General features: G+C 18.2%; 5 protein-coding genes across 5 annotated transcripts in view; 3 read left to right on the forward strand and 2 right to left on the reverse strand.

Annotated features, from left to right (window-relative positions):
• PF3D7_1007000 (transmembrane protein 147, putative) overlaps positions 1-1,302 on the forward strand; it is a gene marked incomplete at both ends in the record, with an annotated part of 1,726 nt that extends 424 nt beyond the window's left edge. The window contains 6 exons of the mRNA XM_001347319.2: positions 93-149; positions 266-330; positions 406-506; positions 621-685; positions 816-940; positions 1,083-1,302. Of these exons, the coding sequence (XP_001347355.2) occupies positions 93-149; positions 266-330; positions 406-506; positions 621-685; positions 816-940; positions 1,083-1,302 (633 nt within the window). The remainder of the gene's footprint in view (positions 1-92; positions 150-265; positions 331-405; positions 507-620; positions 686-815; positions 941-1,082) is intronic.
• A 219-nt stretch (positions 1,303-1,521) lies between these two features.
• On the reverse strand, positions 1,522-2,473 carry PF3D7_1007100 (roadblock/LC7 domain-containing protein, putative; the record flags this gene model as incomplete). Its single annotated transcript, XM_002585355.1, has 4 exons — positions 1,522-1,659; positions 1,841-1,892; positions 1,966-2,032; positions 2,380-2,473. 4 exons carry the CDS (start codon positions 2,471-2,473, stop codon positions 1,522-1,524), a joined length of 351 nt encoding a protein of 116 aa, XP_002585401.1.
• A 909-nt stretch (positions 2,474-3,382) lies between these two features.
• PF3D7_1007200 (rho GTPase-activating protein, putative) lies at positions 3,383-5,826 on the reverse strand (the record flags this gene model as incomplete). The annotated part of the gene is made up of 5 exons (XM_001347320.2): positions 3,383-4,000; positions 4,170-5,017; positions 5,198-5,310; positions 5,443-5,556; positions 5,738-5,826. 5 exons carry the CDS (start codon positions 5,824-5,826, stop codon positions 3,383-3,385), a joined length of 1,782 nt encoding a protein of 593 aa, XP_001347356.2.
• A 3,023-nt stretch (positions 5,827-8,849) lies between these two features.
• On the forward strand, positions 8,850-10,999 carry PF3D7_1007300 (RING zinc finger protein, putative; the record flags this gene model as incomplete). Its single annotated transcript, XM_001347321.1, has 2 exons — positions 8,850-10,013; positions 10,223-10,999. The coding sequence occupies 2 exons, from the start codon at positions 8,850-8,852 to the stop codon at positions 10,997-10,999; spliced, it is 1,941 nt and encodes a 646-aa protein (XP_001347357.1).
• Positions 11,000-11,905: 906 nt separating this feature from the next.
• Positions 11,906-12,500, forward strand: part of PF3D7_1007400 (conserved protein, unknown function) — a gene marked incomplete at both ends in the record, with an annotated part of 660 nt that continues 65 nt past the window's right edge. The window contains one exon of the mRNA XM_001347322.2: positions 11,906-12,500. This exon is cut by the window's right edge and continues 65 nt beyond it. Coding sequence (XP_001347358.2) covers positions 11,906-12,500 — 595 coding nt within the window.

Below are 12,500 nucleotides of genomic sequence, written 5' to 3' on the forward strand. Positions count from 1 at the left end.
AAAAACCTGTCGCATAATTTTTTATGTGAACGATTTTAATGGCTTGATTACATATATTTATTTTATTTTATTTATTTTTTTTTTTTTTTCAGTTATTTGCCTTAGCATTTTGTTCCATTGGGCTTTTCCAAAGCATGAACCTTTTTAATGTAATTTCCCAAAAAAATAAAATATATATATATATATATATATATATATATATATACCATATACAACAACATTGTATAAATTTCCCCTGAAATATTTTATTTATGTTGTTTTTTAGATAATATTTCAAGAGTCGGCGAATATAATTGATTTGGCAGGAATATATTATATCTTATCACACAAGTAAATGAAAATTAATTGTAAAACATTAATACACACATGTATAATATGTATATAATATTTATATTTCATTTGTAGGCACACAAATTCTATTAATTTGAATGAGAGAATATTATCTGTAGGACTAAGTTGGGGCTTTTACGAATCTTTAGCAACCAATTTTTTCCCTTTTCTTATAGGTATGATATATATATATATATATATATATATATATATATTTATAAATATGTATATTTATTTGTAGTATGAATAATTATTATATATTTTTAAATTAACGTATAAAATGTCTACAGGGGGAAAATCATTGGAATTTTCATTGAAGTATATTTATAGATCCATATCGGCGAATACATTTTTGGTAAGTTACAATATATACATTTTTTTAAAAATATTATAAAAAAAAAAAAAAAAAAAAATATATATATATATATATATATATATATATATCTATATGTATATATTTTATTTTGGCTTATTTTTTTTGATAGTTTTCCAATTTGTCTAAAACATGTCTATTGTTCATGTGGATGAAAAATACATCCGGTAAAACAAAAATCAATGCTGTTAATTCTTTACTCGTTTACTTCACTTTCATATTACCTCTTGTGAATAGGTAAAGAAGAAGAAGAAAAAAAAGAAAAAAGAAAAAAGAAAAAAAAAAATAAAGTATATATTTATCTGATTATATTATATTATATTATATTATATTATATTATATTATATTATATTTTATTTTATTTTATTTTTTCTTGAAGGATTATATTAATAAAGGAAGAATCATTTAGGAGTGATATATTTATTCAATTACTTTTTGAATTTGCTTTAACATTTATTTTATCTATAATTACCAAATTCATATTTAGTTCACAATTAAATGTTTCACATGAGCATAAAAATGCAACATACAGTGATGATGAGATTTATCAAGTTAATAAAGACTTAAAAAAAAAGGATAAGAAAAAAAAGAAGAATTAAAAAAATATTAGACTTATAAAGCATAAAGGATATTACTTATAATATATAATAATAAATAAATAAATAAATAAATATATTTATATATATATATATATATATATATATATATATATTTATTTATTTATATTTATATATGGGTGATTTTTAATATCTTATAAATATCTTATATACACATATATGTGTGTACTCACCTTTTAATATGAACAAAAATGTTCGGTGTCAGGTTTTTATTTTTTTTTTCTTATGTTGCATATCCTTGCAATTTTGATGTGTAATTAAAGAATAATCACCGTGATTACATAAAATATATTCTGTTTCTTTTTTGGTTCGAATGCGTAAATTACTAATAAATTCATTCTACCAAAAGAAAGAAAAATAAATAAAGCAAAATAAAGCAAAATAAAATAAAATAAAATAAAAATGTTCATCATTACATATAAATTTATTATTTTGTATATATATATATTTATTTATTAATGTTCATATTTTCCTTTTTTGATAAATAATTTCATTTTTATGTTATATTTTTATGTATTACTTCTTGTGGGAGTAATTCTTTAACACACTTTTTTGTTTTTGTTAATAAATCTCTAAATAATTTTAAAAAAAAATGGTCATAATTTTTATATATAAACATTTTGTAAAATAAATGAATATACTTACGAAAATAAGGAAGCCTGTTTGACAGCATGTTCGTATGTAACATCTTCGTTATATTTTAAGGGAATTCCTTAATAAAGAAAAAAAAATAAAAAAATAAAAAAATAAAAAAAAAAAAAATAAAAAAATAAAAAATAAAAAAAAAAAAAATAAATAAAATAAAAAATAAAGTTTCAATAAAGAAATACGATAAATAATATATTTATATATATATATATATATATATATATATATATATATATATATTTATGTGTATAATAGGTTAAGTTTTTATGTGAAATGTTATAATTATCTTCTGTATAGCATTATCCTTTTATAGAACGTTATATGTTTCATTTTTCTTTCTTTTAAATATAATTATAAAAAGAGTTATCTTAGAATATATCCTAATATTTCTAGTTTATTTTTTTTATATACCATCAGCATTTATTAAGACATAAGAGACAATAGAAGAATTGTTGTTCATCCAACCATTTAAGGATTCACTAATTTCACTTGATGAGCCAGCCATATTTTTCTTTTTTTTTTTTTTTTATATTATACGTGATAAAATATTAGACATTTATTAATATTACACATATCAATGGGAATGTATATATATTATTATTTATAAATTTATTTCTTTATTTTGGTTTATTTATTTATTTTTTTTTTTCTACGTAGACTAGACTAATGACAATTGCTAAGAAGAAGATTACTGCTGTTTTAATATTTTTTTCATAACAACGATTTATAAAACCACTAATAATAATTTATAATAAAAATCATATTAACTTAAAAAAAAAAAAAAAAAAAAATTATACATACATATATAATAAAATTACGTATGTGTAATACATATTCAGAACTAAAAAATATATGTAGTAGTATATGTAAGATATACATAATAATATATTGACATAGTTTGATAAATATTGTATGCATTATTTTTAAAATATTATATAATTAAAAAAAAATAAGTATGAAAATTATAATAATAAAAATAATCAAAAAAATAAAAAAAAATAAAATAAAATAAAATAAAATAAGAATAATAATACCGAATTTTCTAATAAAGTTTATATAAATACTTTATATATGTGTTCACGAAAAAAATAAAGATAATAAAAATATAATAATATTTTTTTTGTATAATTTTAAAATTAATAAATATTTCATAATATATATAGATATATATAATTTTTTAATTTCAAAAAAAAATATCTGAAAAGGAATGTATCCATATATATATATATATATATATATATAATACACTTATTTGAGAACTATTTTTTAATTTTCCTCTTTGCACATAATTATTATTGTCTAATATTAAAAATGTTTGTCTTAATTTAATTATTAATTATGTAATAACATATACATATATATATTTATATATTTTACTTTGGATGTATATAATATTCTTACATTTAATTTTTATTTAGTTATCGCTAGAAGGCTCCTTTTTTAAATTTTCTTTTTTGCTTTTTTTTCCTTCTTCTTCTTTTTCTGAATCTTCATAGGAATCATCCTGTTCATCTGTCTTTTCACTTAAAAATGAATTTTTGGAATCCCCCGATTTTTCTGATTTAATTGAATGATCAAATGACAACCTTTTTGATGTACTTTTTTTTATGCTTACTTTCTTTTTTATTACTTTATCTGAAAGAATAGAAGAAGAATATTCAGAAGTTTGATCTAATGAACTTGGTTTACTACTACTTTCTTTACTACTGTAAGATTCATTTGAATCTTCATCACTTTCGTTATTTATTTTGTTATTTTCGTCCTTACATTCTTCAGATTTGCTATCATCAGATTTGCTTTCATCAGATTTGCTTTCATCAGATTTGCTTTCATCAGATTTGCTATCATCAGATTTGCTTTCATCAGATTTGCTTTCATCAGATTTGCTTTCATCAGATTTGCTTTCATCAGATTTGCTTTCATCAGATTTGTTTTCATCAGATTTATCTTCATCTTCTGTTAAATTATTTTCGCTACCACTTTCATAACTGCTGATACTTTCACTGCTTTGTTCGTTGTACTTTTCCGGATTCTGCAAAAAAAATAAAATCAAAAGAGATATATAAAAATATATAAATATATATAAATATATAAATATATATAAATATATAAATATATATAAATATATAAATATATATAAATATATACATATATATAAATATATACATATATATATCAATTAAAACTTATTGATATGTCACCATTAATATGTCCGGGTTTTGTATTATCATTTGCATGCATTTGTTGGCTAGCGAAATGCATTCCGTAAATATAGCATTGGGAGTTTTTGATCTGAAAAATGTAGGGGCAAAAATTTTACTAAGTGCTAGTATGGTCATATTATTTTCACTAGCATGTTCCGAAATTGTTTTAAAAAAATGTAAAAGACATAGAACACATTGTTTAATTCCTTGTGATAATTTTTCATATAGTTTTGATAAGTTCAATTTAATAACTTTATCTGAAGCTGAAGTACTTTTTAAATAATGTAATCTTGAAAAAGCATCTTTTCCTAACAATCCATGCTTTTGTGTATTTAAAAAAAGTTTGAATGAACAAACAAGAGAAGGAATATTATTAAAATCAGTTGTTGGTTCTCCATATTCTATATCTCCAACAATACCATATAATGTTGCAGCATCTGCTTGTAAGTTAAATAAATCTTTCGTGTTAATTATTTCTGGTTTTTTTAAATGTGTTAAGAAATCTATAAGAATTGATGGTATATGTTTAAAATGTAAATATTTTTTACCAAATCTTTGACATAATATTTCTAAGTCAGCTCCAAATGGAGATATAGGTTGACCACCTAACATAACTTCTTCATTTCTTTGAACAATATAAGGAAAGTATTTTAAATATTTTGATGCTTTTATATTTAATTTTAAAAATAAATCTTCTAACTTTTCTATATATTCCACCTTCTTCCAAAATTTTGGGGATATAAATGGAGTTACAATGGTCAAAAGAGTTTTTGATAAAAAACCACTATGAACCAGATATAAGTTTTTTAAATTCTTTTTGTATTTCCTGGGTAATGTATCATACCCTACAAATAAAACAAAAAAAAAATAAAATAAAATAATAAATAAATAAATAAATAAATATATATATATATATATATATATATATATATATATATATATATATATATACATATATGTATATATTTGTGTTATGTTTAGAATGTGAAAAATAAATATAATATTTTTATTATTTAATTTTTTACATTGTTTAGCATAAGCATATACAGCATCTGTTAGCCAATTTGTATGTGTCTCACATAATATTAAAACATAATTTTCTTTGACAATAGGATCTAACGTCAATATTGCATATCTCCTACAAAAATGAATAAATATAATAATAATAATAATAATAATGAAATATAGAACACATATGTAATATATATATATATATATATATATATATATATATATATATATATATTATCATATTTATATATATCTTTACAGAGTTTTTTCAGGATCCGCTCCAGCAGCTACTATAAAACACGGAATGAGAAGAACGATATGTGATCCGTAACCATCTTTTCCTATTACTTTTAATAAATCTGTCTTATATAAACTTTTGGAAAAAATAAAAAATAAATAAGTACAATATGTATAATATAAGAATATTGTAATGTAAGTTTATTTTATAATTCCAATTTGAAGAAAATATTCAAAAAAAAAAAAAAAAAAAAAAAAAAAAAAAAAAAAAGACATATGATATACATATATATTATATGTTTATATAATTTTATTACTCGTCAAAATTTTCAGTATATGACCTTTTTAATAATTTTTCATATTCAGCTAAGACTTCCTGAGGAACCTCAGCATCTGAGTCCAGCATTTTGTATAACCAAATATAAAATATATATATTATACATATATATATATATTATATATATATATATTTATTTATCGTTATGTTTAATAGTGTTATTTTATTGATATACAACTTTTGTCCTTTATCCATAAATAATAAAATATATACATTTAAATGTTTTATTTATTTATTTTTTTTTTAATATTTTCTCATAATTTTAATTTTTTTTTCTGATCAGACAGTTCATAATTTGTATTGTTTTTATAGCATGGAATTATATATATATATATATATATATATATGTGTACATTTATTTATTTTTTTTTTTAAGAAAAATATATACTTACCATGTATAAATTATATACATATAAATAAATATATACATATATGTTATATTTATTTTATATTTCTTTTTTTTTTTTTTTTTTTTTTTTTTTCACACATTGTACTTTTTTATAAAATATAAAAATAACCCTTTTTATACATATTTTTAAAGATATCATAAAATATATATATATATATATATATATATATATGTATAAGAATTTTTATATTAAAAAAAAAATACATATATATATTATATTATATTATATTATATTATATTATATTATATTATATTATATATATATAATATATGTATAATTTTTAGAGGATGATAAAAGTTGTAATCATAACCAAACATTTCTCATATTATTAATCATCATTAAACATTTTTATTAAAAAAATAAAAAAAAATTATATACCTTAAATTGTCTATAACGTTTAAACAATGAACACTAATGTATAAAAAAAAAAATATATTTACAATTTTTTATATTCAAGAAAATAATGGGACCTTTATTTTTAAACACTTTTTATTACACATATATATATATATATATATATATATATATATATATATATTTATATATTTATATAGGAGAATTTTTAATTAACATGTTACATTTTTTTATTATCTCTAATATATGTATATTATACAATATTGTTGATACACCTGCACGATTGCACACAAATATGTTTTGAAGATTTTTTTTTTTTTTTTTTTTTTTCTTTCTCAACAAAATGTTATGAATTCATATTAATTAAATTGTGATATAAATATAATTATAACAAATAATTAGTCTAAATAATATTTTTCACTTGATATCATTATATTTAAAATATTTACAAAAATGTAAGTATATATATATATATATATATATATGTATGTATGTATGAATATCTATAAATTTATACTTATGGTATATATGATATTCCCATCCATATTTATATTACTTTCCAATATTTTCCTTTCATTATAAAAAAAAAAAGTAATATACAATAAGAATTTAATAAAATTACTTTTTCTTCTCCTATATAATATTTATATATATATATATATATATATATATATATATATATAAATTAATAAAAATATATCAAAATATTATATTCAATCCTCAATAAACACAACCATATATATTATATATATATGTATATGTGGTCAGAAAAATAGGTTTGTCCATTTTTATATAAAGTTAATAAATTAAAAAAATAAAAAAAATAAAATCTGTTATATAATATTTTATGTACAACTTCTTTCCACAACTACACTTATTCAACAATTATATAATATATATATAAATATATATGTATATATATGTGTATACAACATATATATATATATATATATATATATTTATATAGGCAGATGGTGCATCTATTTATAAGCAACGGTATTTATAAAAATACAACTGCATAAATTTTATTAGGAAAAAATAAAAATAAATAAATTAATATATATAATTAAAAAAATAAATCAAAAATTTTAAATTCATATTTTTTTAATACAATATATGGGATATAGGTTAATTCTAATAAGAATGATGTAAATATATAAAAATATATATATATATATATATATATTTATATTTGTAGAATGTTTAAAATTAGAAATTCATTTTACACACAATTCAAAAGAATGTAGATTCAAAAAAAAAAATATATAATTTTTCTATCATATAATATATAATTTCATCTATTCCTTTTCTTTAAATATTCCTTTCTATATTTATTAATTACATGTCTTTTTATATATTATATTCATCCTATAGACATTATATACAACTATATGTATATATATATATATATATATATATATATATATATATATATATGTATATACAACATTTTCCCTCATATTTATATTTTTATATATTCTATTTTTATTTTAAAATGATTTCTTAAGAAAAAAAATTAAGTAAAATAAAATAATAATAAATGCATGTGTTGTTTACTAAGAAATATAATATTGAAAATTTTTATACTTTAATTTTAAAATTATACTATCATTTTTGTTATTATTACCTATAATAAAAAAAAAAATATATATATATATTATACATTTAAATGGAGTATACATAAAATAATAATTAAAATATAGTACCATCCTCAAAAAAAAGAAAAAAAAATTATACATGCATATACGTTTATTTTCCATAAAATTCATGTTACATTTTTATCAATATAATACCTCTTTATTTTAGTATTCATTCTATACTATCCTATATTATACATACATAAATACATACATACACACATATATATATATATACATATATTACAACATATTATAATAAATATATGAATTTTTCTTATATTTCTTTCTTCAAAAGTGTACCAAATGTTAGAAAGGTATACAAATTATTTGTATAACTCATAATTTTTTTTTTTTTTCTTTTTAATTTTTTTGGCACATACATATTCTTAAAAGAATTATATATATAGACGAATATTTTTATAGAAGCCATGTATATATATATATATATATATATATATAAACAATTAGACAAATTTTATTTATTTTTTATTACTTTTCATAAAATTAAAAAAATATGTATTTTTAAAAATCATGATTTCATGACAATTATATGTAGGTGCATATACAAATTTTTTAATAAAAAATAATAACATCAATATTTACATATATATATATATATATATATATATATGTATATAACGGTGCTTATATATTAATACGGGTGATTACAAATTTATGATCATAGAAAATGAATTCCTATAGAAGTAGTACAAGTAAACATATAAATTTCATAAACAATGTAAATCTGAAAAGAAGAAAACAGGTTATCGAGAAAAAAAATATTTTGGAGAAGGTGCACATATTACCTATAAAAAAAAATGTTTATAATTTTACGAAACTTTACCAGAAACTCAATTCGTTAATTAATGAGGAATGTATTTTATATGAAGGTTTTATTATAAATATAAACGAACATGATATGAAAGAAAAAGAACATGAAATAAATAACAAAATAAATAATTGTATTACAAATGAAGAATGCGTAAATTATAAAAATTATAATACTTCAAATGTTAATAATATAAATGATGATGAAAAAGAAACACATGACTATAATATTGATATAGAACAAACTAATACAGATAATACACATGATAAAAAGGAAACAATAAAAACAAAAAATAGAGATAATCATAATATATCAAATAATGAAAAACAAAAACCCACCTTTGAATATAAAAATAATTTTCATAATAATACTGACTATATTATTATAAACTGTGTCCCTTCTACAGGAATATTAAGTCATGATACTTTAATTTATACTGATGGAAAATATGTTGATAATTTAAGAAAAATACACATATTAATTATAAAAGATAAAAATTATAAAAAATATGAAAAAAAATGTCAGAAATATTTTGGGTCCATAAAAAAATATTTACTTAAAAAAAGTAATCAAATTTTTCATGAAGCATTTTCTTTCGTATCATATTCATTGGATTGTTTTTCTTATAAATTATCAACAAAGGATGGCACAGAAAAAAAGGATAGTGATGATCAATTAACTAATATTGATAGTTCTGATGATGTAGCCAACATTAATAGTTGTGCTCAGGTAGACAAATGTAATAAGTATGATCAGGTAGACAAATGTAATAATTATGATCAGTTAGCCAAATATACTAACTATGACGAAGTAGCCAATATTAACAATTATAGAGAAGTGAAAAAAAATAAAAAAGAAAATGTCGCAGTAGATAAAATTTTAATGAATTATTTAAAACAATATTTTAGGAAAAATCAAAATAAATTATATTATTCCGGAAAATTGTTTCTCATAAATAATTTTACATTCCTCACTTTGAAAATTGATTCGGATGTAAATGTTGGTTTCATTGATAAAAATACGGTTAGCCAACAACAAAAAAAAAAAAAAAAAAAAAAAAATAAAATAAAATAAAATAAAATAAAATAAAATAAAATTCATCACTTTTACCTGACTTGTTCATATAGAAAAAAAAAATATATTAAAAAAAAAAAAAAAAAATAATAATAATAAAATAATTCCATGTATTATTTATTATATAAATTTATTATATTTTATTATTTTTTATTTAGGAAATAATATTAAGTGTTGATACTTATGAACAATACAAAAATGTCCACATCGTACCAATGTATGACACACTTCCAACCACATATAATTACGATTTGTTCATGGATTATGTAAAACCATATATCGAAAGACATTATTTAAATGTATATTCGATCCATGATACCTTTTTTTATAAAGGTGTGCAATTTAAAATCATGGGTATCGATCCAGTAAATATAAAATATGGGAAAGGAAGAATTAGTTGTAATACATTTATTTATACAGAAGGTTGTATAAAACCAACATTCTTTGATGTAATATCAAAGGAGTCTATTAATTATATCAGATCTTTACCGTTTGAATATAAACCATATGCCATATTAAACATTTTACAACATTTAGATTCTGATTCCCTGTTACGATTATTTCCATCTTCGAATATAAATATAAGAGAAAATCATAAAAAAGAAGAAAAGCTTTTAGAACAGTTAACAAAACATAAATATATTTTTAATAAAAACTTTAAAAATAATTATACTAAAAATTCGTTAGAAAATAATGATAGTAAAAATAAAGAGAATTATCACCATATCAACAGAAAAAGGGAATTACATACAACAACATCAACACTTAAGAGTAATTTAATAAACGAACAATGTGCTGTTTGTTTTGAATACTTCCAGGACTATGATAAATGTATTAAGTTAACTTGTTTACATACATACCATTGGAAATGTGTTAAGAACTGGTTTAAATTTAACTTAACATGTCCATGTTGTAGATATAAATTAAACTTTTAAACATAACAAAAAAAAAAAAAAATATATATATATATATATATTATATATATTACAACTTAAGAATATACATAAAAATAAAATATATTATATTATATATTATATATTATGTTTTTATGCATAAAAGGTGGTACTCCGTATATACATTCTTTTATATATACAGAGAGAACATATATATATATATATATATATATTTTTAAAATTTACCTAAACATTATAAAACAAAAAAGAATTGAATATAATTATATATTTTTTTTTTTCCATATTAATAAATATTAATGATCAAATAAATTTAAACATATTTAAATTTATTGCATACAAATTAATATGCAGAGAAAAAAAAAAAAAAATAAAATAAAATAAAAAAAAAAATAAATAAAAAAATAAAAAAATAAAAAAATAAAAGTTCAGTAATTATTCAAATATAAAATACCTTTTAATATATTTTTTTTTTCTCTTGTAAGTATATATATATATATATATATATATGGATATAGATATATTTATTTATTTTATATATTTATCATTATGGAATCCGTAATATAATGTAAAAACAAAATAAACATAATTTAAAAATTAAGTATATATATATATATATATATATATTTATAGTGATATATTACTTATAAACCTGTTATTTATATTTTTTTAAAATATAAAATATATATATATATATATCATTATGTTTATAAATAAGTAGACTTGGATATGGCCAAAATGTTCCCATGGAAGATTATTACATATAAGGGGAAAATGACGTGTGCATATTATACATATGTAGTATGTATTAAATTTAAATAATATAATATAATACTTATTTAGTAATTTATATATATATATATATATATATATATATATATATATGTGAATGTATTTATATAATTATATTTTTGTTTTATCGAAAGCATAATGAATTTTGTGAAAACTCATATTTATAAACAAGAGTACACAGAGGATGGCATTTTAGAAATTGAACAGGACACCAGGAGTTCTAAAGAAAAGGATGCTGAAAAAATCTTAAAGGAATTACCCGAGTTTAAAAGAGATAATAAATTTTTAAGTTTATCTGAACAGCTAGAATTAAAAAAGAATTCAAATAATAAAGAAAATGTTTCATCTTTGGATAATGAAAATAACATGTATGATATTTTAAATGGTATGGATTATCCTACAGAATATGACGAAAATTATGATATGAATAATAATTATAGTTTTAATAAATTACAACAAAGAGAAAAAGAAATTGCTCATGAATATAATGAAGCTATTAAAGATTGTTTTAAAAAAAAAGAACAAAAAGACAAAAATAATTTAAAAAATCTTCCTCAGAAAAATATAAACATAAAAGATATAAAAAAAAAAATTATTAAACAAAAAAATAAAAAATTACTAAATCCAAATATAAAAGCTATTATTAAAACAAAAAAAAAAAACGAAAATAATTCGAGTGATAAAAATGACGATATCAATAAAAATTCATCAAAGCATTCGAATAATAAACCTG

The sequence above is a fragment of the Plasmodium falciparum genome, assembly GCF_000002765.6.
Source record: "Plasmodium falciparum 3D7 genome assembly, chromosome: 10".
NCBI lineage: Eukaryota > Apicomplexa > Aconoidasida > Haemosporida > Plasmodiidae > Plasmodium > Plasmodium falciparum.